The 26,666-nt window shown below is 38.6% G+C and overlaps 3 protein-coding genes across 3 annotated transcripts in view; 2 read left to right on the forward strand and 1 right to left on the reverse strand.

Annotated features, from left to right (window-relative positions):
* The window catches only part of LOC126589168 (disease resistance protein At4g27190-like), a 58,597-nt gene that overhangs the window by 30,598 nt on the left and 1,333 nt on the right, over positions 1–26,666 (forward strand). The window contains exons 4-6 of the mRNA XM_050254397.1: positions 21,901–23,310; positions 24,524–25,785; positions 25,879–26,610. Coding sequence (XP_050110354.1) covers positions 21,984–23,310; positions 24,524–25,785; positions 25,879–26,610 — 3,321 coding nt within the window. The 5' untranslated portion in view covers positions 21,901–21,983. The remainder of the gene's footprint in view (positions 1–21,900; positions 23,311–24,523; positions 25,786–25,878; positions 26,611–26,666) is intronic.
* LOC126590172 (uncharacterized) lies at positions 3,995–4,372 on the reverse strand. Its single transcript, XM_050255702.1, has one exon. It carries the CDS (start codon positions 4,370–4,372, stop codon positions 3,995–3,997), a length of 378 nt encoding a protein of 125 aa, XP_050111659.1.
* LOC126589098 (probable disease resistance protein At4g27220) overlaps positions 22,139–26,666 on the forward strand; it is a 52,719-nt gene continuing 48,191 nt past the window's right edge. The window contains exon 1 of the mRNA XM_050254300.1: positions 22,139–22,231. The gene's annotated coding sequence lies outside the window, so the exon portion shown is untranslated. The remainder of the gene's footprint in view (positions 22,232–26,666) is intronic.

The following is a 26,666-nucleotide window of genomic DNA, read 5'->3' on the forward strand; positions in this document are numbered from 1 at the left end:
CATACACTAGTCATAGTTAGTGTAAGGTTACACATACACGCTAGTGTAAACTGAAGATAAAACCATACATTAGTTGTAGCTAGTGTAAGCTGAAAAATATAATCATACACTAACCGTTGCTAGTGTAAGCTGAATGGGCATGCTCACAATAGGGACAAGATGACTATACTGTAGTATAAATCATACACATGTAAGCTGAATAACATGTCCGTAGCATGGACAAGTTGAATATTCTTTAATATTAACCATACACATATGCGGAATGACATGTTTGTAGTATGGACAAGGTGTATATACTGTAATATTGACTATACACGTGTAAGCTAAATAAAATTATCATACACTAGCTATGGCTAGCTAGTGTAAGCTGAATATGTTCATACACTGTAAGGTCTGGTATTAATTCATAAAATCTATTCTTCCCCTAAACGTAACGGAAATCATATGTATCTAGGCATGCTTAATATTTGATAAAGAAAAACATTTCTGAAAGAAATGCCCACTGACACCTCCGACTAGCTCTCCCTTGAGGAGCCTTGTCTACCAAAAAGGTAATTTCAAGCAACTTCAAGAGAAAATTTGACCACATCGCGAAAGTATGATGCCAAACGGTTGAGACCCAGAAGATATCCAAGAGTTTTTGGAGAAACAGAACGCTCACTGAAGATATGTATTCTATTTCTATAGCACGTTTACCCCAAACAAAACACAGGTTATGGAAAGGAAAATAACATTAAGAAATGCAAAAGGTTGGGGAGATGCGAAAGAACTCATCTCTGGTCCTGGAAATATTGCATACAAATACAATATTGCTCTGCCAATTAAACCAAATCTTATGACTCTAGTGACAAGCTAGAAAGCCACAAAAACCTCTAGTCCTTGCAGGGAACCCAAAACCAAAGCAAACTACCGAAATGAACCCGATTCGAGCCAAGAAATGACAAATGCTTACGTAAAAATAGATTAATCAAATTAAACAAGAAAAACTTTACACTACTCAAACAAGAAATGACAAACCCGATTCAAGTTGAATACAACTAGAACAAACAAGGAATCAGGCTATGCCATTTCACATCAACGTGATTGTACTTCACAGAATTACCACAAATCTCATCTCCGGCATTCAGACAGAAAAATAGAATAAAAGTTCGAAATCAAGAATTGATCCCAAAACTGAAAGTTGAAATTTTGGAAGAAGAACTTACATCAGAGGACATTCCAAGAGGAGAAGATCATTTTTACCTCTTGGGTCGAGGTCCAATTCCTACGGTATTTGGCCGGAAGTTTGCCGGAAACCCACGGTCACCGTTTCTTTTGATCTGAAATTGAGGAAATGCCGCAACGAATTTGTAGAAACTGACTTGGGGGTTGGAAAGAGGACGAGATGAGAATTCTGGATGTGTAATTTGACCGCGATGTTAGCAGACGTCGCTGTTGCAATTACATCAAACCTTCAACTCCACCACTTCATCTTCTTCGTCAAGACCTAGATGGACGACAACGTCGTACACAGAGTCTTCCAAGAAGGAGGCCATGGCTATTTCCAACAATGACCCTCCACTTTCTCTTCCTCCGACGTCGTTTCATTGATTTTGAGATCTGGGTTTTGTTTGCGGTGTGAGGTATTTTAAAATCTGGCATCGTGGAGCTTGCTGGAGAAGAAGATGTGGGCTGATATTGTTCGAATTCAGGGACCCCCAACTCGAATTGTAAAGCTTGGTTATGGTTTTGGGAAGGGGTGTGGGCTGGCGAGCGCTGTAATGAGAACCGAGTCGTCCGAATCCAAGCATTTCTTCTTCGATCCCGATTCTTCCCAAAGTACCACAACTAAGGTCGACACAATCCCACCGTTGGATACGAGCTGCACCCAATTCCCTTGCCCACCCTCTTTGAAATCGGTATCGCCGCGTCGCTTCTTGCCTTCCCGGACCTTGGTCAGCTTCGACAATGTAAAGAACACCCGCAACAGAGCTCCACCATGGCCAGGTGGGTGGGAAGAACAAGCGAGAGAAGAAACGACATTTTTCGTTTTTCATTTTTTTTCTTAATTTTTTTAATATTTAATTATTTTTATTTGCCACGTCATACAAAGATGTGGACTCTATATTTACTATGTCAACATTTAACGGTCAAATTAACGGTTTGATTGACGGATATATGAAATTGAAATAAATTATTAGTAATTATATGAGTTTGAAATATTTATAAATGTTGTATGAGGTTCTAATTGCATTAAGACCATCTCCAACCCTTGGGCTAAAAGCCAAATTTTTTAGCCCGAAAAATTTAGCTTTTAGCCCAGAAACATCTTTTCTGCTCCAACCCTTCTATCCTAAAATTTTAGCCCGGAATTATTAAAGAATGAAATTAGCCTAAATTTTTTTCTTAAATCAATTTAAAAAAAATAAATAAATATATAGATTATGTTAAATTAATTTTATGAACATTTTAATCTAAAAAAATTTAAATTCTGATAAACATTTCGCATTTAGCCCGGGGGAAAAGCTGGGGGGTATTTGGCCCAGAAATAGCATTTGGCATTTAGCCTAAAATTTTAGCATGTGTTGAAGAGTGTTTGGGGGGGTAATTTGGCTTTTAACCTAGGGTTGGAGATGGTCTAAGAGCAGATGTGATAAAATGTAATTTAACCTAAAAATAAAATGAAAAATAAAAAATAAAGGTAAACTGAAAGCATAGTTAATCACCCATAATAATAGGTAACATTACCATATTGCCCTTATACATTTTTGATATGATATTGCCCTTATACTCTATAGTTATGTATAAGCTCTATTTTAACTTTGAATTTTGTTTTGCTTGCGCTTACTCTTAAGTATTAACAAATACTACAAAAAAATGTTGTGATAATACGTCATATGTGCCACTAGCTCAAAGGTTAACCGAAGTCAACACTTTCTTTTCTAAAGACATTTTCGTATATAAGTGATTAGTGACTACAAGATTGTTCTTTAACTAGATTTCTCGTATTTCATATGAGTATACGCATTCTACTATATATTGATGAAATTGAGGTTCCATCATGAAACCAATTGGCAATATGAGGGGTAGCCTGATACCTTTGAGTTCAGATGGATTGTAAAAGTAATGACTACTAGATTGTTCTTTTACTAGATTTCTCGTATTTCATATGAGCTTACGCATTCTACTATATACTGATGAAATTGAGGTTCCACTATAAAATCAATTGGCAATATGAGGAGTAGCCTAAGATCATATAAGCACATAGCAAACATTATCCCTCACCGATGTGGGACAACTCTCAACACACCCCCGCATGTGTGGCTGATAACTCTCAACACACTATCGCACGTGTGACGGATTTTCAAGCCTACACGTGGACAACAACTGGGTGACGTGGAGCGAGTGTGGCCGTTGGGCTTCACACATGGACAACCTTGCTGTGATACCATGATGAAATTGAGATTCCACCATAAAACCAATTAGCAATATGGGGAGTAACCCAAGATCATACAAGTACATAACAAACATTGTCCCTCACTGATGTGGGACAACTCTCAACATGCCCCGCACATGTGACGGATAAGTCTCAACATATACGTGATCTGCCTAATTCGGTATTCCAGTAAGAAGCAATATGATAAGAACAATCGTGACAATTACATGAAAAGAAAGAAGCTAATTAGCAAGTAATCATTCGAATAAGTTGAACTCTCGGAAACAGGAACCTAAACACCACCAAGATGGTATCTGTTGTAACATGCCCATAGTAAGATCATAGTATGAAGTAAACCACATCAAAAGTGAGAGAGCGACTCCAGAAACCAATTACAGTCATGTGTTTGCACTTCAATGCAGAAACAGAATAAAATAAAATCCTAGAGTTTTCAGACCATCATTAAACACCCAAGCAGAAGAAACATTCACAATCTAGCAAATGGGTGTTCATAATTTCAAGCAGAAACACCAAAAATCAAAGAAAATAATGAATATTAAATTCAGAATTTTTTTGTACTCATGTATCTCCCTTGATCTTGAACCAAGTCTCAGCGCATTGCTTATGCGCAACACCCAAATCCCTCTTGCAAAAACACCCCAAGTCAATTGGGACCCTAAAGGCAGAGTCGGTCCTACCACCTCCCTCCAAACCCAAGTTGCAAATCCTGCAGTTTTTTTCAACTTTACTCAAATGCACCACCTTCTTCACCTCCAAAAGCCCACTCTCCAAATCCACCTCATTCACTGAACAATCCGACCCACAGGACTTTCTCCGGACATTGTTGGAGTCAGACATTGAGTGCCAAGACTGGTTATCATCGGAGTCATCCGAGACCGACGCACCGCTGTCTCCTGTGATCGAACGATGGTGGTCGGTTTTCTCGGGAGCTGACATTCGTGAAACCCGGACAGAGAAATGGCGTGAAATGGTGAAGTGTTAAAGTTGCGGCACTCGGACATCAAACATGGTGAGGTTATGGAGTAGGTGGAGATGTTTTTAATATATCCTCAATCAAAATATCAAAGTCTCCCTCCTCCCTCGATCACTGTCTTTATTTATGTCAGTTTCGAACAATGACTAAGGGTGCATTTGTTGCACTGGACTGTCTCGGATTGGACTAGCTTCAAGGGCTAAGCTGGACTGAGTTAGTGAAGTATTTGGTGCAGTGTCGGACTAAAAAGCAGGACTCATGTATTATATTATTAAATTTATATTTACAATATTTTATCATTAATTTAATCTATATATACTAATATTTTATTATTAAATTATCATTTTCCCTTCTAGAATCTCTTAATTTTGTGTCCGCCCACTACATCCTCTCATCTTTCCCTGCCATTTCATATTCCTCTCATTTTTTTGTCCGCCCACTGCATCCTTTCCCTCTCTTATTTCTCTGCCATGTCATCTCCCTCTCTCATTTTTTTTGTCCGCCCACTACATCCATCCCCTTTCCTTTTTCTCTGCCATTTTATATGTGCCACTATCTCTTTCCTTTTTCCCTTTTCTGGGTTCAATTTTTCTGGGTTTTCTGGTTATGGGAAGTAGGGAAAAAGGAGATGTGAGGGGCAAATCGGAGCAGAGGTAGCAATGGAAGAGGTCAAGGAGGATGGAGCCTGAAGTCCTTGCCGTTGAAAATTGAAGTCTAGGAGGAAAGGGTCCAATCGGAGGGCACGACCGATGAGCTTGGTATGAGCAGGGTGCGAACGATGGAGCTCTTGAGTTCTCCGATTGAAGTTCGAATCAAGGTCTTTGTTCATGATTCAGGGTTGGTAATGAAAAGAGAGGGAGAGAACGCGAGCAAAGAGAAGAGTAGGGGACGCAAGCAGAGGGCGACGAAGGGATTAGCTAGTCCTATGATTCTCGACGTCTCTCTCTAAGACTGTCTAGCACGGTCCTTAGTCGAGGCAAGTCTGGCTTACTCCCACTAAAGCTAGTCTTGTGAAGTAACAAACATGAGACTGGACTAACTATTACTCTAGTCCAGTCCAATGAGGGCTAGTGAAGGGAAACAAACATGGCATTAGTGAACAAGAGAATGAGGAGTTCCGAAGCAAATGCGAATTATGAGGATGGTGGGTGGGGGCAGACTGCTCCGATAAGAGATATTTGTAGAATTACAATAAAAGACTTGCAATCTTTTAAGGCTGCCAGTTGTGTTACACTCACAGTCAGACACACATACACAGAGACAAAACACGAGTTAGACTTCCAAAAGACTTTGAGTTAGAGTTAGTAAATTTATGTAGGATGGTTCGAGATTTCAAATTGAAAATGAGATTTCTACTTTTTAATTTAGACGATGTGCACCAAAAATTCTGATCTTAATGTTCATCTTAAATTGCCACTTAGTACTACAATTTAGTGATATTTCTCTTCATTTGTAAGTAAGAGGTCTTAAGTTCAATTATAGTCAAAAGCGAATTTAAACCAAATTATTGCTAGCACATTGTAAGGGTGAGTTCATCCCTTTTTTTTTTAGTGAAACCCAGATAGAGAAATGGCTTGAAATGGTGAAGTGTTAAAGTTGCGGCACTCATACATTAAACATGATAGGGTTATGGAGTAGGTGGAGATGTTTTTAATATATCCTCAATCAAAATATCAAAGTCTCCCTCCTCCCTCGATCACTGTCTTTATTTATGTGTCAGTTTCGAACAGTGGCTTTAGTGAACGAGAGAGGAAGGAGTTCCGAAGCAAATGCGAATTATGAGGATGGTGGTGGGGGCAAACTGCTCTGATCAGAGATATATTTGTAGGACCACAATAAAAGACTTGCAATCTTTTAAGGCTGCCAGTTGTGTTACACTCACAGACAGAGACAAAACCAGGGCCGGCCCAGGCCCAGTGCAGGAGGGGCGACCGTCCAGGGCCCAAAAAAATTAGGGGCATCAAAATTATTAGGGCGGTACATTTATATATGTTTTTATAAGAGTATAAATTTATAAAATTTGATTCAAAGACACAGAAATTTAACTAGAAGTGGTGGTTTGTCATTTGAAAATAATAAGGAGGTCTTGGGTTCAAAACGCCATGTGTGCTCATTTACTTTCCTTTTTTTTACAAATTTCTTTTTATAAGAGTATAAATTTAGAAAATTTGGTTAAAGGATCAAGAAGTTTAATTAGAAACAATTATTTTTGTTGTTTAAAATTAACAAGAGGTCCTAAGTTCGAAATGCTATGTGCATGTTTATTCTTTTCAATTTTTACAAATTTTTGTTTGGTTGGTAATTTATTTTTAGTTACTATCTAGTAGCTATGTGGGTTGTTATTTTTAAATATTCGTTTTAATTCAAGTCTAATCTTCAAAAAAGAATAATACGTAAACCAAATTTGCAAATTATATGACGTGTCATCAAAATGTTTAATTTAGTAAGACTCGAAAACATCATTATTTTTTAGTCCCATATTGACAAGGTTAGTAAATAAGAAAAAAACACCTCACGATTTATTCAAAAACACATTCAAAGTTCGAATGGAAAACAAAACTCATCATCTATCTACTTGTAAGGCCGAAGTTTTTTTGTTTCCCTCTCTCAATACAAAATAAATTAGTTTTTTTGTGTTTCTAAATTATTGAGTTTGAAGTGTTTATCTAAGTATAATTTTTTCGATGTCTTATGTGTGAAAATAAATAATTTTCTTACATGAAGTTAGGGCACTTTTTTTTACGTCACCCCGGGCCTCAAAAATCTCTGGACCGGCCCTGGACAAAACACGAGCTAGACTTCCAAAAGACTTTGAGTTAGAGTTAGTAAATTTATGTAGGATGGTTCTGTATGAGATTTCAAATTGAAAATGAGATTTCTACTTTTTAATTTAGACGATGTGCACCAAAAATTCTGATCTCAATGTTTATCTTAAATTGCTACTTAGTACTACAATTTAGTGATATTTCTCTTCATTTGTAAGTAAGAGGTCTTAAGTTCAATTCTCGTCAAAAACGAATTTAAACCAAATTATTGCTAGCACATTGTAAGGGTGAGCTCATCCCTTTTTTTTTAGTGTAAATAATATCACTTGTTAAAAAAATAAAAATAAAATAAAACCTTTTTGAAGTATTCTTTTAAAAGAATAATACTTGCATTGCATTTCTCCTTTGAAAATGAGCTCATTCTCCCCTACTTGCAAATAGCATATCTTCATTGTAGCAATTTCATAATTATAACCGTTCGATTTCTTAATTTTCCTTTAAAGATCATCACTTTCATTCGAAATGGAAATCATATAGTCATTCATATGCCACTCCGATCATTTTTTTTTTTTGAAGATACGCATTTTGACGGAATAAATTCATCCCACAAAGAAAATGCAAAGTATTATTATTTTTAAAACCTGAAATTGACAAAAATGACTTATGATTGTAAACAATGATGAAAACTGAGACCAAATTGGTTAAATCGAAAACGTTAACATTGAAATTTTACGTCACAGAATGTAAAATAAAGATTACAAAATCTGATTAGTTCATTTTTCTTTCAGCAGAATTATGCCAATTTCGTTTTTGCAATTGCCGTGAACCTCATACATTCAATAACGACAAAAGCCACAAATAATGCATCCATCTACAGCTCCTTCGTATCATTACCCTGTGGAAAGAAAAGTTGCTCGAAGTCTTGAGAAGCAACATAACGAACAATCATACCGCGGCATTTGGGTGCTCCATTAGAAATCGGTGGGACTACGACCAGAATCGTAGGTATATGTATTTGAAAAAATGTCTTGCTACAGTTAAAGGGACAAGTACTCAAAATCGAATACATATTCGTGATATAACTTTGGCACTCTTATTTCTGATACATATTTGTGAGTGAGCAGATAACATAGATAAAATCTTTAAAAAAAATCAGAATTTCAACCAGAGATTTCAATGGCTCTTATTTGTGATACATTTATTAAGTAGATGATTTGTCCTAAAACAAACACAACCTCAAACAACTAAAGTTTAGAGAACAAACTCTGAGTATCAAGAGTACTTGACTCATCTCACTCTTTGCATAAAACATTTAAAAAACCAAATGCCAATTATGAAAGTGGAAAACTGAAGTACTTGGTGTGGATGCAAATTTCTTCCTCCTCGATCTTGGACGATTTTGCACCTACAAAACAATTAACACCTTAGGTTAAGGCCAAGAGCCTCACGCGCCCACGATAAATGGGGGGGGCTTTGGCCGAAGAACCTCCGATGCCAAAGTTAGAATTTAGAGAGAAATAGTGTTTAGAGAATTTTGGGATTTTTGCCAAAGTGTTGGAATTGGTTTTTTGGTGAGAATGAGAGTATATTTATAGGGATAGGAGGTGGCTAGGGTTTTTTGGGTTTTGTTTATGATTGATGGTAATTTTAGGAGTTATATAGTTAATTGACTAATTAATTTGGCTAAATAGAATTATTGCCAAATTAATTAGCTAATTAGTGGGATGAAATGGGCAAATATGGAGAGATCCACTAGGATGGCCGGCCATTTGGGAGTTTTGGGGTTAAATGGATGACTTTCAATTAACAATTAATATATTATTTAGGTAAATATATTAATTGGTTGAGGATGTTATGGAATGTTTGAATAAATGGCTAATTGAATAAGGAAAAAATGAGGTAAAAACATATATGGAATAAAATAGGTTTTGAATTGTTACCCATTTTGGGTACTCCTGACTTGGTTGATGGATGATTCTCCACTGCTCGCGTGTAGGAAACCCGGTATGCCTCGAGGGTATTTTTGTCCTCTTTTGTCCAAAAGTCCACGTGTCGCCTAGTGAATATTTTTGGCTCCACAAATGCCCCCACACCTGTTGGGCTGCTCGCAGAAAAGGGCATCAGGTGTAGAGATCTTCTTGCTTTAGGAAACTTAAGACTGCTTCCTATTTTGATGTTGATTCTCTCTTTAATAGGAAATTAGATCCTTCTAGGAAAAGGAAATAAATTTCTCTCAAAGCCTATTTAAGTCCACCTTAAGTGGGTTATTAAATCAACTTTGGAGAGCGATTTATTCTACCCTACAAGAGAGAGATAGCTTAGAGGATATTTGTTCCCCCTCCTCTAGCAATCTTCTACATCTTGCCCGTGCAAAGGACCATCTTTCGTTGCTTTCTTCATCTTTTTCGTGTATAGTGCTACCGCGGGGCAGCCGTCGGGGTGGTGCGACACGTCGACTGGCATGGGCCAGGAGTCGACTCGGCATGGGCCGATGAGGTATTGTGGCAGGGACCACTGCTTTAAGCTGCTCGACTTGGCTAGAACCAAGGGCAGCTTGTGTGGCTGGGAACTCGGATTGTGGCACTGGGGCGCAGTGTTAGGCAAGTCACATGGCTCATGTCTTTTTAGGCTTTTGGACATGACTCGAGCTAGGCTGGTGATTGAGAGAAATGAAGAGGTTGTGAACCTCATGAACTGCTGGAATGTTGGGTTGAACTTCCCTGCTAGGTACCACGAATGACGTTGGCTACTTTAACTCTTTTCGTCAGGAGAAACGTGGGCTGTTCCCAAAAGATGAGGGGAATATGATCAAAGCGGATGCACTGGCTCGTCCAATCACTGTTGTGGATCCTGATGCAAGTGAAGATGGGAAAATGGATCTTCTCTGCTTGCTCAAGAGATGCCGGCTGAGAAAAAACCAAAGACTTCTTTCGCTGCTCATGAGGGTCCGCTTGCTACCAAGAGGTATGTGATTGATATGACTTCTTCCAATGGGAAGAAATGTAAGGCTGCTAGATCTGAGCATGTGGCGTCTTCCATGTTGAGAATGGCTAGTACAATTGTGGATAAGATTACTCAGCGTAAAGGTTTTATCATGCCCCCAGTGCCGAAGTCTGTACCAGGACGTTCTTTGGGAGCCAAGTCCGGTTCACCTTTGTAGAGACTTGCTATTATGAAGAGTGGTAAGGTGGACTCTGCTGCTAAAGTGGCGCCAAAGCCTGCTCCCTTTGCTGCTGAGATTGATTCGCCTCAGATTCAAGATCTTAAGCTTGCAATTTCTGAGCTTCGTTTCGCTATTTATGCTAAGAAGATAGTGGATGAGCTGCAGCGCGTCCGTGTTAGTCTGCTTAAGAAGAATGAGCAACTGAAGGGTGAGAAGGATGGGCTTGAGGTTTTAAGACCTTCTCTATTTCTCCGGAAGACTTGCTTGCTTTTACTTTTAAGGCTTCCATTGGTGAAGTAGTTGGAGAAGTTAGTGCCCAGGTTGGGGCAGCCGGGGGTGAAGTGCCGGATGATGCCGCTGCTAAGAGCGTTACGGCTAATGAAGGTGTGGCGACCAAGTAGTCGTGGGATGTCCAAGTTGTTGTAGTGTAGTATTTTAGGTAGCCTTTAGGATTTTCTTTGTTTTTCCTTGTAGCTCTTGTTTTGCTTGAACTCATTCGGCCTTTGCTAGTTGTTTATAAACATGTTTTCCTTCTTTTTTCTTTATTTTCACTTCTTTTGTTCATGCCCTAACCTTTAGACTTGATAGACCAGTGGCAGGCATGCTACTTTTTTATAAGCAGACAAACTCGCGTAGCCTATGTAGCCGTAGGTGTTGGTGTAGAACTTTGCAAAGTTGTTAGCCATAGGGTTGGCAGCCGGATGCCTTACTTACAGAAGCAGACAAGTCCGCGTAACCACTAGGCTGTTAACCTTGACTTTCTTCAATTCCGTAGGTTGCGTAGCAAGTATCACAACACTTTAGGACTTGGTGTAGGTTGTTCCGCGCTTGGCAGAGGTGAAGCTTATTGACTACGTAGCATGTCGGCAGCGGATAAAACTTCATATATGCGCGCTAACTTGTTTAACCTTTCACAAGAATGTGCGGTTGTATAAGTCTAGTGCGGCTTCACTGCTCGAAGGGCAAGCCGTAGGCAGTCTTCCGGAATCCGTAGGCTACCTTAGTGCACTCGGTAGCAGCTTTAGGATTCCAGGGCAGCCGTCCATCGGATGTACTGCGTAATGTGCCCTCTCCGTCTCTAGGGCCCGGTTCCTCACAGATTAGGCCAAGAGACCCAAAATCCTTCAGTTAGCTAAGCCTTGAAAAAGACCATTGCGGCTACTTCTAGGAATCCCGGCGCAAGCCATCGTGCATCTAGTTATACTAGGGCAGCCAGGCTCATCCACGTCTGGATATTCGGAGTGTAAAGTTTATCCTCCCGTCTTGGAGAGCTGACCCATATGGGTGTCGGAGAATTGGTTTACCCTCTCGCACTGGAGAGCATGGTTGGTCCCTCGGGGGGCGCAATTCCTGCGATGAGTCCCTAAGAAGGGTGCAGTCTTCTTTTGAAGTGCAGGAGTGATTAGTTGTTGTAAGCATGCAGCCAAGCCAAGTTGTGATTACTTCTAAATTCCTCATTGAAAAACGAGTGAAACGAACGAGAACTTTAGCTGTAAGGTATGAACTGCATAACAACTGGATAGTCCTCAGCTTGTGAGGTGGTGCCCGTCGAGCTTATTGAGTCTTCGGGTTTTGATGTAGCGGGAGGTCACACATGGTACTTCTTCAGATTGTAGGCCATCCATTTTTTTTTAATCTTTTTGCCGCTTCATGGTGGTGAGGGTGTAATTACTCTTGCCCCCTACTCTGCTGATCTTGTACGGACCTTCCCAGATGGGATCCATCTTTTTGGAGCCTTCTCTGCCGGCAGTGATGAAGGTTTTTCTGCGCCGTCGACATGCAAATGCCAGAAGTCTCCATCGGGTGGAGTAGGCGCAGCTAGAGTGCTCGGCTACTTCTGAGGCATCGTTGGGCCGCTCTGTTGCGTCACCTAGGCTCGGCGTGAAGGCGCAGTAGGGAGCTGTGGAGATGGGGCCATGTCATACGCAACAGGAGATGCTCAACTGCCGGTATTAGGCCACTCTAGAGTTGAATCATTGAGCAAGGGTCGGCTAGGGCCGTGTGATGCGCAACAAGAAATGGTACTCAACTGCCGGTACATGTTGCTCCTATGTAGAATCTTTCAGGGTGACGAGGACAAAACTTGCTTTCAAGTGTGTCTTTCCAGTGTTGCGTTCGTCAGAAAACTTTACATCCGCCAGGGTCTACGTCTTTATCGTCGCGCGTCTGGATTGGGTAGAATAGTACGTCATTAGGATGATTGCATGCGTTTGAAAGTAAAACTTGTGCTTCTAGGTTGCAACAACTATCGCCAAAGTTAGCTTTTGAATTTTTAATAACATCGAGGAGAGCTTTTGAACTGTAGAATACAGGTAACCGTGGAATACAGGTAGTTGGGCCCCCATCTCTTCTCGCATGATGGTAGAGCTTATTGCTACTTTAGATAACGTCAAACATGTGAATAAGTCCTCCGCTGCTTCTAGGGAGGTGATGTCGGGTACTTCTTCAAGTCCTTGAATGTGCATTGGCGAGCCTCATCCCAAAGTGCATACTTCTCTGCCAAAGCAAAAGAGTCTGCCAGAGTTAGATCTTCTTTCATGATCAATTTTCCGAATAGCGGGTGGTCTGCTGGAAGTCCTTTTTGGAAGGCTGCTCTAGCTATTGAGTCGTTGCTTCCGACTATTTTTACCTTCTCTACTTTGAACCTCCTCACATAGTCGCGAAGCGACTCCTTTGGGTTCTTCTTGACGTTGAACAAATGATCAGACTTCTTTTTGATCGAGCGATAGGATGAATATTCTTTGGTGAAAACCAAAGAAAGTTCGTAGAAATTCTGGATGGATTGTGGCGGCAGGGTGTAGAACCAATCTTGCGCCTCGCCTTGTAGAGTGGTGGCGAATATCTTGCACATGAGCTCATCGTTGTTTCGATAAAGGATCATTGCGCTTCGGTAGCGCTTTAAGTGTCTCTCCGGGTCTTCATCCCCTTTGAAAGATGTGAAATGTGGCATGCTGAACTCTCGTGGAGGCTCTGCCTGCTCGATCTCGTCCGTGAAGGGTGACCTGCTTATGTTGGTCATGTTCCGTCGTAGTGCCTCGTCGGTGACCTCGTTGCGTTGGAAATCATGCAATCGCTTGGTCAAAAGTCTCTCTACTTCTTCCTGAATTTTCCTTTGTTGGGGTAGTGCAGCTCTTGGCTGCCCCCAGCCATGACTTGCTGGTCTAGGCTACTCTTCCATGTGTTTGGCTTGTCTATGCCGCAGATGCAGTGCATATGGTGCGTTCCTAGCAGGCGAGCGAGTTCTTCGCAGGCTGCTGGTTGAACTTAAGCTGGATTGAGTGACTGCTTCTCTCCGTCCGTCGTGCTGCCTATTCTGATGTGAGGTGGATGATGCTCCTTATGGGCTTAGCCGCGAATGAACACTTTGTCTGGAAGGTTGCTCATGTTGACTATCGGAGTGTGGCCCCAACCGTGAATGTATGCTCATCCGTGGGCCTAGTCGAGAGTACACGCTCCTCCGCGCTCTAAGACGGGAGTATACGCTATCTCGGGGGTCCAATCGGTAATGTACACTGCCTGAACGTTCAGCTCGTGGCTGGTCGAATGGCTACTTGCTGGGATGCTGCTGGAAAGGTTCGTCTGCCCTTGTCCTACTTCAGGATACCTCGTCCTGGGCACGTTGGATCCCGATGCGTTGCAAAAATTGATTCACCAAAGTTGTCTGTTGTGCAAGGGCGCTCGTCAACTCTATGACTTGTCGAGACAAGTGTTGTTCGCCATTTGGATTGGAAGAGCTTGGAAAGAATGCGCCTCCTTGAGCAGTGGAAGGCTGGTAGACTCCGGGCGCGAGATTTGAGTTGGGAAATGTCAAATCCGTGAAAAAATGTGGTGAGAATGCCCCCGGATCGATGGTAGGTCCAGATGGTTGAGATAGTCTTGGGCCGACTTGGGCTGCTTGGAAAGCCACATGAGCAGTCTGGGCCTCGAGAGTGGGCTGCTCGTCGGGAGTGGGCTGCTCGTTGGGAGCAGGCTGGGCCACGAGAGCAGGCTGCTTGGCAGGAGCAGGCTGGGCCACGGAAGCAGGCTGCTTGGCAGGAGCAGGCTGGGCTACGGGAGTGGGTTGCTCGACGGGAGCGGGCTGGATCACGGAAGCAGGCTGCTCAATGCGCGGTGCATGTGAATGCGAGGCTTGGGCTTGGGTCCACGTAAACTTGGATGGCACGGCTTGGATCGTGGTCTTGGTACCGTGAGCCTTGGATGGCACGGCTCGGGCCGTGGTGAAGGCTCCATGGACCTCGCCACGAGTGGCTACCGAAGTAACCATCGTGGTGGTTCCCATGGTGGCCGTGGTGAAGGCATCATGGACCTCGCCGCAGGTGGCTACCGAGGTAGCCACCACGGTGGTTCCCATGGTGGAAGCTCGTGGTGATGATGCTGCTCCCCTTATTGTCGCATTTTGCCTCACGGATCTCCGGGCCGTGGTGAAGGCTCCATGGACCTCGCCACGAGTGGCTACCGAAGTAGCCACCGCGGTGGTTGCCATGGTGGCCGTGGTGAAGGCACCATGGACCTCGCCGTGGGTGGCTACCGAGGTAGCCACCACGGTGGTTCCCATGGTGGAAGCTCGTGATGATGATGCCGCTCTCCTTATTGTAGCATTTAGCCTCACGGATCTCCGCAATCCCATTTCTTGAACATTAGAATTTTCACTTGTGGAATTTTCTAAATTTCTAGCCATTATATTTTGCTTATACGTTTTATCAAAGAACCTTTGCAAGTAAAAAATTCTAATAATAAGAACGTATGAAAAATATTCAAATGGACTAGAAAATAAAGAAAAAACCTTTTTTGTGCTAGAGTCTTCTACGAGTATGGATTTCAACTCTCAATGAAAGCACCAATTTGTGGATGCAAATTTCTTCCTCCTCGATCTTGGACGATTTTGCACCTACAAAACAATTAACACCTTAGGTTAAGGCCAAGAGCCTCACGCGCCCACGATAAATGGGGGGGGCTTTGGCCGAAGAACCTCCGATGCCAAAGTTAGAATTTAGAGAGAAATAGTGTTTAGAGAATTTTGGGATTTTTGCCAAAGTGTTGGAATTGGTTTTTTGGTGAGAATGAGAGTATATTTATAGGGATAGGAGGTGGCTAGGGTTTTTTGGGTTTTGTTTATGATTGATGGTAATTTTAGGAGTTATATAGTTAATTGACTAATTAATTGGCTAAATAGAATTATTGCCAAATTAATTAGCTAATTAGTGGGATGAAATGGGCAAATATGGAGAGATCCACTAGGATGGCCGGCCATTTGGGAGTTTTGGGGTTAAATGGATGACTTTCAATTAACAATTAATATATTATTTAGGTAAATATATTAATTGGTTGAGGATGTTATGGAATGTTTGAATAAATGGCTAATTGAATAAGGAAAAAATGAGGTAAAAACATATATGGAATAAAATAGGTTTTGAATTGTTACCCATTTTGGGTACTCCTGACTTGGTTGATGGATGATTCTCCACTGCTCGCGTGTAGAAAACCTGGTATGCCTCGAGGGTATTTTTGTCCTCTTTTGTCCAAAAGTCCACGTGTCGCCTAGTGAATATTTTTGGCTCCACAGTTGGCAAGGTTTTTCTTTTTATCCAGACATTCAAGATGGTAAACAATATTTTTGAAATACCATTAAAAAAACAGAGTATACTTTTAGGCAAATATTGTTCAAAAACCCAAATATAATTCATGATACCTGCCAAAAGGAAAATACCTCTCGATTACATTTCTTTCCCTCACAGACTTTCTCCTTGACAAAGTCTTGAAGATAAAACCAAAAAGGAAAATCAGTCATAACTGGTGCAATTTATCAATAAAAAATCACCGGAAAAATAGAACCCCGATTCCACAATAAGCAAAAAGGTAAGGAAAAAAGTGGATTTATTGAAGATTTTGAAATCCTACAGACACAAAGGTAAGAGAAAATCCTTCAGATAGTTGCTTTGTTCAACATGACCATTACTTTATATGGTCGGAGACGATTGGTGGTAAGCTCACACAAAATTTATAGATTAAACCACAACTTCAATTGAAAAACAATGATATGGGATGACATTGGTCATAAATTATTATCTGCAACTCAAAAAATAAAAAGTGAGAGAAATTATTATCTGCAACTTAAAAATAAAAAGAGAGATAGAAACTTGCCTGAAAAACGAAAACCCTCGCCAGAACCGAAACTAATCGAGGCCTGCAACGGGTTTTTTGGACTTCTCAGATGAAGGGAAGATGATTGGTGGCAAAGGGGAGGTCCGATTCGCAATAGATGCAAAGTTACAGATACACATACACACACACACGCAAAACCTTAGACAATCCTTCCAGCTGAAGGGCATTCATATGTAGATTATACAGTTTCCTTCAATTCATCTTAAAATGAACTAATATTGAACATCCAATACCTTAATGTATCTTCTGAGAGTGAGAGAAGTTGTTTCCAGGTAACGGAAATGCCCAATTCGCCGGCGATCGGCAGGAATTGGGTCATTGGAAAATATGTCTGAAACCCTAACTATTGGTTACATGAAAACAAAGACAATATTGGCGTGAGCTTGACTAAGAAAGAGTGAGAGGGATGGGTTGGTAGTGGTTCGGAGGAGTGTAGTGGTTGTTTTACAGTAGTCATGGTTGGGAGGCATGATGAGTTGCGCGCGGAAGGGAAGAGAGAACGCAGGAGAAGAAATGGAGAAACAAATATTTGGTATATATAAACAGTGGCAGGCTTGAAATAACAAAAACTAAGGGAGGGTAAAATCGGAACAACCCTGTGCTTATGAACAGAGTTCCAAGGCAAAATAGGTTCTAGCTCATAAATATTAAGTACAAATGTGAAAAGTTTGAATGAAAAGTTTTTAGATTTTAGATTTTAAAGCTCTGATTGGATCAGTTTGAATGAAAAGTTTTAACCAAGCTTCTAAAACTTGAAAAAAGATTTCTTGGCGGCAAAAGGCAAGACCCATGGCGTACAATTGAGATTTTAAAGAAATGGCTTTGAGCTTTGAGATTTGCTAGTTTAGGATCTTTACACTAAGGGAACAAATACAATTTTTAACTCACACGTAAAGGCACGTTCATGCTATTAACATAGGTATAACTTAATTTTTTTAATTTAGGTTGAATCTTAATACAAAGGCTTTTTGATAACGCATAATTTCACGAGTGAATATCTTCCTTACTCACATTTCTCAGAATTTTTTTTTTTGGGTCAAGGGTATGGAATATTCAATAAAAGAAGTTCAAACAGACGAATTATATCTTACATAGCCTTAGAGAGCACCGACTTACAGAAAGAAGAGACCACTTATGCAAACAACTCATGAATAATTGTTCTTCACTGCTAAAAAAAAATATCATAATTTATGCTTGTTACCGCTACCTTCTTTAACCCTTGGCCCCATTTTGTCAACATAATTGTAACAATGGTCTCTCAACATTAACCCAATTAAAATGTTGGTCCCTCAACTAAAAATGCGCGACCATTGGTCATTTAACTCATTAAAATGTACAACTATGGTTTTTTTTGTCTACTCCGTCAGAACTTCCGTCAAAATGAGTCATAGTTAAATGACCATTATAACAATTGGGTTAAAGTTGAGGGACTATCGTTCTAATTGGGTTAAAATTGAGGGACCATTTTTCCAATCGAGTTAGAGTTGAGCGACCATTGCAACAATTTTCTCACTTGATTTTTCTTATTTGCCCCTTGATTCAACCTCACGTGTATGACACGTGTCTCATTTTGACGTAAGTTCTAACAGAGTGGACGAAAATTATCATAACCACACGTTTTGATGAGTTAAAGAACTAATGGTCACATATTTTTAGTTAAGGAACCATTGTTCCAATTCAATTAAAGTTGAGAGACTACTGATACAAATTCCTCTTTATGCTATTGACAAAATTATTGCTAAGCTTCTTGCCAATCGGATCAAGGATGTCCTTCCCTCTACTGTGAGCAACTCTTAATTTGCTTTCTTCGCAGGCAGGCGAATTGGAGACAATATTATGCTTTTGAAGGAGTTTCTTAAAAATTACCATAGAAATAATGGCCTTCCTAGATGTGCCTTGCAGGTGGACAATCGGATAGCTTATGATACCAGGTTGGAAAATGGGTTACTAGGATTAGGTTGGTTCATAGTTCGATTCCATTTAATTGTAATTAGAAGGAGAAGAAAAAACATTTTTACCAAAAATGTATTCAATAATTTAAAAAACACCTTCAAACCAATCCGTACAGAATTTAAATGCTACAACTAATAGTAGGCCTACTTTTGTTCGAAATAGATTACCAATTCTAATTGTGATGTTTGTATTGTAAAATAATGTGATGCCACGAACGAATGAGGATGGCTCAAGCCATGTATTGTGCCTTGAGAATGTGGGGTTGGGAAGCAATGCATCCAATTTTTCTTTCACTTTATCCTTCTTTTTTTTTTTTGTTAAAGAAAGTACAATATGGTTCGTAAGCAAAGTATCCAAATCTTTTTCACTTTTCTCTTGATAAAGAGAAATACAAAATGGGTTCGAAAGCAATGCATCCCATTCTCTTTCCCTTTGTCTTTTTCTTGTTAAAAAAGAATGAAAATACCTTACTTCAGAATCACCTCCTCTTGAGGTAATGCTCGTTAAATATTTTTTTTTGCTTCTCTATTTATATTGTTAGAGAACTCTTATTAACCTTTCCCCATTAAAGTTATCTGCTCATTGCATTGCTGAGGTAACATAATATGTCCTCCTTGTGCATGATACCATTCAACATTCATATTTTCTAGCAAATTCGTGAAGTAACAATGTCAGCACCAGACACATGAGTTGTTGTTGAATAAGACATAGATTTCAAAATTTCACTTTTACTCTAGCGAACTGTTGCATTGGGTTGATTTACAATACAGGTACGTATGTACATCTTGGAAACTTTATTTCTTTTCAATATTTGTTGTTTTAGGTGTTTATTTTTACCCATGTGTGACTAAGAAACAAAAGTGTTTGGTTTTACAATATATTTTCTAGCAAATTCGTGAAGTACCAGATCCAGCACCAGACATATTGTTGTTGAACAAGGCATAGATTTCACAATTTCATTTTTTTTCCCTACCGGTTAGTTGCATTTGGTTGATTACAATATAGGTACGTATGTTCTTAGAAACTTCATTTCTTTTCAATATTTCTTTTCAATATTTGTTGTTCTAGGTGTTTGAGCTAATCCCCCCCTTATAATCGAATTTTTACTTTTCTCACTCAATACAAAAAGTTTTAAATCATGTCTGCTATATGGTGGTGAAATGTAAACTATTAGAAATTTGTATGCTGTAAAATAATAATGAGTAAATAAATATACACATGTAGTGAAACTGTCAATTGAAAATATAACTTTACCCATTGAAATTCAATTTTCTTTAACTAAAACTCATCATAGTATATTTTCCTAACAAAAACTCATTGACTTTACCTCTTGAGAAGAAAAAAAAGGGCCTTTGGGTTTTTTACATATATATTTTTTTTCACTTCTCCTATTTATATTGTTAGAAAGCTCTTATTAACTCTTCCCCATTGAAGTTATCTGTTCATATATTTGCATTGATGTGCATCATCTTTCCTCCTTGTGCATGCTAACATTCAACATTCAAATTTTCTTGCAAATTTGTGAAGCACCACTACCAGTATAGACATATGATTTGTTGCTGAACAAGGCATAGATTTCAAAATTTCAATTTTACTCTGTTGGACAATTACATTGCGTTGATTTACAATACAGGTATGTAGTACTTCTCGAAAACTCTATTTCTGTCCAATATTTGTTGTTTTAGGCATTTGTTTTTATCCTGCTTGACTAAGAAACTAAAATGTTAGTTTTATAATCTAGTGCCCACCAGATATTCTATTTCAGGATCTAGCTCAACAATTTTATTGAATAGGTTTTGACTTCACACAATTTTGTATTTTTAGATGTTTAAAATATCCCTAGTAACTTATGTCAGATTAAAAACAAATTTTAATATCATGATTTCATTGCATATTAATAATAAAAGTATATGATTCTACGGTTTTCATATGTTTTATTTTATTTTTTTTCCTTTTTAAATTCCCTAGTTGCTTTTCAAATTTGCATAAATTAGGATTTTTTTTTGGTTTAATTTTTCCGTTTTCAAAATATGGGAGCATTAGTTACCAACAAAATATAAGAATGTTATTTTTTTTTTCAAAATTATTTAATTATATTCTATATAAATATGGGTAAATTATTTTACTACACATATATAATAACAATAAAATGTGCTTAATGTATGTAATAATACATGCAAAATAATTTACCTACAACATAAAGGATGTGATTTGGTTCAAATTTATTTGACCTACATTTCACATATAGATATGGGGAAATAATTTTATGTAGATTAAAGTACCTACTTAAAGATGAAGAATGTGAATTGGTTCAAGATTTAATTTACAATTATTTCAAATATATAGATATAAGTAAGGGGAATTTTGATCTAGGTGCAACATCCCTAGCATTTAGACTTTTTTATTAAACTATTTTCTACAATTTTGGTGCCATGTTTTCTAAAATGTCCTTCTTTTTGAAATTCAAAATTCCATGAAGTGCCATTGATCCACCAATTTATTCAAAAAGTAGCTCCGAAATCTAGCCTTCTTCAAACCAAATTTATTATTTTTATTAATCCAAAACAAAGACACATATTATTAAGTTATCAACCAATGATATGTGCCAAAAATTAAAACTAAAATAACCAAAACTAAAATAAAACGTACCATAAACTAGAATTAAACGTACCAACACTAAAACTAAACGTACCAATCAACGATATATACAAAATAATTCTCTCACTAAAATGTATACATAATAATTTTAAAATATAAACATCCACCATTTTCATTATCTTGAAGGTAAAATTATATTTTAATTTTAGGAGAAAAAAAATATTTTTTACGAAGAAATTATAACAAAGAGATAATTTGATAGGCATCAGGTGGGACTTTGTGGCAAGGTTTCATATGGTTTCGGGTTTGAACTACGTGATGCTTAAGCCTTACGTATGTGTCATAGAGGAAAACTAACAAAGATCTACACAAAACTCAAACAAAAGATAAAGATAGAGAAAAAAATAGATAAGTTTTCTGGCTGGGCTCAAAACTATCATAAACAGTGGGCGATGGAGGGAGGAGGCTTGAATTTTGAAACGAACCATGAGGGCTGCTGGAAAAAATAAAAAAAATAAAAAAAATAAAAAATAAAAACTAGAGGAGGTGTGGGGTCTATGGTAATGGGATAAGGATGAATGAGAAAACAATAAAACAAAAATATAAAGAAATAAAAGAATTGAAAAAACCCGATATATCGCGTTGCTTGATGTATTGTGTAAGCCTTATAATGAGCTTACAATAATATGGTTCAAATTCGTTTTTGGTGAGAATCGAACATAAGATTTCTTACTTACAAGTAAATAAAAATATCACTAAATCGTAATACTAAGTGATAATACAACTTAGATTTAAACAGGACAAAAATATATGATTATTAATGTTGTGTTGGGGTGCTTCTTTGGTTTAGGCATCAGAGCACTGAGCGCGGGACTTACAAAAGCCACCAACAAGGAGAAGCATTCCGGCCGTTGTCTTTGATTTCAAAAGGAAATGGAAATTATAATTGCAATTGCCTCAAAAATTGGAGAGTGCTTGGTCACACCAATAGGAACAGAGTTTGGCTATTTGATTAATTACCATTCCAACCTTGAAAGTCTTAAGGGTGAGATAAAAAAGCTTTTTGACAAGAAAGATGGAGTGCAGGGATTGGTAGATGCTGCCAAAAGGAATGGTGAAATCATCAAACCTGATGTTCAGAGTTGGCTAAAGAATGTGAACGACGACATGGTCAAAAAAATGTTTCAGTTTGAGGATGAAATTAACAAGAAAAGGCGATGTGTGTACCGATGGAGCTTGAGTCGGAGAGCCTATAAGATTACACAACATGTTCTTCAGCTCCAAAACGAAGGAGCATTTGAAAATGTGGCCCATCCTGCACCTCCACGAGAGATATGGTCAACATTCAAGAAAGGTTTTAAGGATTTCAAGTCCAGAATGGCATACATGAATGAGGTGATAGAGGGTTTGAAGAGGGAACAAGTACGAATGATCGGGATTTGTGGAATGGGGGATGTGGGTAAAACCACAATGGTGAAAGAAATCATCGTAAGATTGGCAAAACTAGACTTGTTTGATAAAATTGTAATGGCAAATGTGTCTCAAAGTCCAAGTATTAGGATGATCCAGTCGGAAATTGCATACAAAATAGGTTTGAAATTTGAGGAGGAATCTGAGCCCGGAATAGCACTAAAGCTACATGGGAGACTCATGGAAATAAAGAGGATCCTGATTGTATTAGATGATGTCTGGACAGAGCCTGATTTTGAGGCTATAGGACTCCCTTCTGGATATGCTCATAAGGGGTGCAAAGTTTTGTTGACATCACGAGATTGGGAAGTCTGCAACAGGATGGGAAGTCAAAAAATTATTGCAGTCCCGACTTTAACAACAGAAGAATCACAGGAGCTCTTTCGAGAAATGGTAGGTGAATCCTTCAATGATCCTGATTTACGTTCCATTGCAAAAGAGGTCGTGCATGAATGTGGAGGTTTACCTATTGCAATTGTAACTGTTGGAAAAGCCCTAGAAAAGAAAAACAAGCGTGAATGGGATGATGCCCTTAATCAGTTGCGAACTTCTACCCCAGTGAACATCCCTGGAGTGAATGACAAAGTTTATTCTAGCATAAAATGGAGTTATGATAGATTGGAGAGTGATGAAGCCAGGTTATGTCTTTTACTTTGTTGTTTATTTCCAGAAGACTATGATATTCCAATTGAGTATTTGGTTCGATACGGGTGGGGTCGAGGATATTTTAGCAGCAGCTTTACTTTGGAAGATGCAAGAAATAGAGTGCATTCTTTGGTTGGCCATAGGGGTGGGTTCGGTACGGTTACCGTACCAAAACCCTTGTACCAATTACCGTACCAAACTTTCGGTTTGGTAAAATCTATTACCATTACCGTACCAAACTTTCGGTATACCGAAGTTCGGTATTGCCAAAAGTTTGGTTGGCATGGTATGGCAATGGTAATTGCCATTTTGTTTTGGGACAAAATATGTTTTTGTTTTTTTAACCCAATTCAAGGGCAAAACTTTTTTTTTTTGTACCTTTATCTCATACATTATAGATTAAATTCATCTATTATTCATCATTCACAATTCACACACATAATAATTCAAATGAAGCATCAAGATTCATCATGAAAATTAAGCTTACAATCCAAATAAAAGTTACGAACCAAAACAAATAGAAGTTAACAATCCAAATAGAAATTAAAGTTTCAAACCAAATGAAAATTGGAAGTAAACTTCAAAAAGGAGAATTCATTGATCAGTTATTCAAGCTTGAGATGTCGAAGTTTTTGGAGGAGGCATTGAACTTGTAGAAGATTGAGTTTGTGTCAAACTTACATTACAAACAAAGAAAACATATTAATTAGTAGTAAGAAGAATTAAAGGTGAAAACCATTTAATAACAAATTTACTAAAAAAATTAAAGCATATCTTTCTTGTTTTCTCTTCTTCTATTTCCTTGTAAAATTGAAGCATATCTTCCGTTGGTCCTTGTAGAAGTTTACTTCACTTGCCCTAAGCCAACCACTAGTACACACTAGTGCCTCAATTATTTTAGGAGTCAAGGATACCCTAAAAGGGTTCACAACCCTCCTCCCTAGACTAAATGCATTTTCACTAGCAACAGTAGAAGTGGGGATTACAAAGATATTTTGGCTATTTGTGAAAGAATTAGGAACTCTTTTGTGTTTGATTTCCACAATTTTAAGAGATCAAAGTCACCAACAACAATGCTAATATAAGTAGAGTTTTATTTTCAAATTATTGGAATATTATAAATATGTGTTATATAATTATGTATTATATAAATTATAAAATATAAATTATATTGTATTTTCGGTATGGTACGGTAATACCGTGGTAATGGTATCCATTACCAATACCGTACCATGAAATTTCGGTACGGTACAATACCGTACCATTATCGATTGGTACAAAAAATTTGGCACAAAATCGGTATGGCACGGTTGGCAATTCGGTTGGCATGGCAATTTGGCAAAAAAATCCACCCCTAGTTGGCCAACTAAAAAGAAGGTTTTTGTTGCTAGATAGTGGCAAGAGTGAGGCTACAAAAATGCATGACGTAGTTCGCGATGTTGCCATATGGATTGCTTCAAGAGATCCACATGGATTTTTGATAAGAAGTGATGCTGAAAATAAAGGGTGGCCAAATTTAGCTACATATGACCATTACACTACAATCTCACTTGTTGGCGATTTGGAGATTCAAGATGGTTTGAAATGCCCAAAACTTGAGCTTCTACAGACGATGGAAGGACTTTTTTCAGAAGGTAGCATGGACAACATTTGTAAGGCGATGAAAGAACTGAAGGTTTTAGCTTTGGTGCAAATGAAAAACCGAGGCTCATCAAGCTCACTAGGATTACTGAAGAACCTGCGGACCTTGACCCTAAATGGGTCTAAATTTGATGGCATGTCTACTGATGTTATTGGGAGTTTGGAGAATTTAGAAATCCTCAGCTTTCGGGAATGTGATTCCATGCGAGAGTTGCCGAGGGAAATTGGACGACTTAAACAGTTAAGGTTGTTAGATACGACAAACTGCAGGAATCTTGAGGTGATTCCACATGGTATCTTCTCCAGCTTATGTAGACTTGAAGAGTTGTATATGCTTAATAGCTTTGATAAATGGGAAATTGGAACAGGAAGAGAAGATAAGGGGATGGCAAGCATTTCTGAGGTGATGTCTCTGTCTCATCATTTGAAGGTTCTATCCATAAATATACCCAGTGTCATCCACTTGTTGCCAAAAGACATAGTCTTGAAAAGCCCAACAATAAGATTCGGTATATGCCTTGCAAGATGGACAGAAGCAGTCAAAGAATTTTTTAGGACAACTTATGCATTCGAAAATTGTTTGATGATTGAAAAAAGTGATGCAAGGGAGTTGGAGGAGAGTCAAGCAGTCAGACTTTTGTTGAAAAAATCTAAAAAATTGTATTTGTCGGCGGTTAAGAATTTATCTGTCCTCACTGATTTAGACCAAGAAGGATTTCAAGATTTGAAAGATTTGAATCTTCAATTTTGTCCAAATATCAAGTATCTTGCAAATGGAACAAGTGGGTTTTTCTCTGTCCTCACTGATTTAAGCATTGTTGGATGTTTTCAAATGGAAGAAATTGTGTCGATGCAGGGGAGGGAACATGAGGAGGAAGCCGATATGATATCTTTCCATAAATTAACCAATTTGAGTCTCTCGGTTCTACCGAGGTTTGTTGGTTTCTTCCAAGCCAAGAAGCTGTACTCCAACCAAGAGGTATGTCCCACTCTCCAATCTCTATGATATGAGGAGGCAACCGATATGTGGAAATTTGAAATTGTTTAACTGATAATGATTTTTCTTTTTCAGGAAACAACGGCAAGGGTTGAGCATCAATCTGCAGGCATATTTGAAAAAGCAATATTTCCATCAAAGTGCATTTCATGGTTTCCAAGTTTAGAAGATGTACGTTTGGAATTTATGCAGTTTGAAGGCGTGCTATTTGATCTGAAAACCCATGGCCAGACAGCTCCAACATTTCCTCAGTTACGTAAGTTGAAGATATTCGGTGGTTCATTTACACACTTGTGGAAAAACATTCCGTCTGGATTTCAGGGCTTCCGAAATTTGAGATATTTGGAAGTAAGTATATATTTTGGTCTAAAATATGTGTTCTCGCATTTAATTGCCCGAGAACTTAAAAATCTTGAAGAGGTAAAGATATCTAGATGTCCGAACATGGAAACTATAGTCAGAATCACAGAGGAAAATGAAGAAGAGGCGACAACATACATGATTTTGTTTCCGAAACTGAACACATTTGAACTAGAAGACCTGCCTCGTCTCACAAGTCTTTGTCCAGAGGGATTTACATTTCTATGGTCATCCACAAAAAAAATGCACGTGAAAAGATGTGAAAATTTGAAGACATTGGGTGCTGTAATTCCACAAAGAAAGAAGTTGGAGAATAACTTGAAGAAGGATTCAACAAGTCATGATTTCAGCACTTCTCCAACACGTGCTGGATGTGGATGCGCACCATGTTCAAGACCAAACGCCCACCGCCCCATTGAAATATTGCCACGTCCAATTAACCAGGAGGTAAGCTTTTAAATCAGGTTCAATTAACCTCTATAAGTACAACTTTTAATTAGTAT

The sequence above is a fragment of the Malus sylvestris genome, chromosome 11 (genome assembly GCF_916048215.2).
Source record: "Malus sylvestris chromosome 11, drMalSylv7.2, whole genome shotgun sequence".
NCBI lineage: Eukaryota > Viridiplantae > Streptophyta > Magnoliopsida > Rosales > Rosaceae > Malus > Malus sylvestris.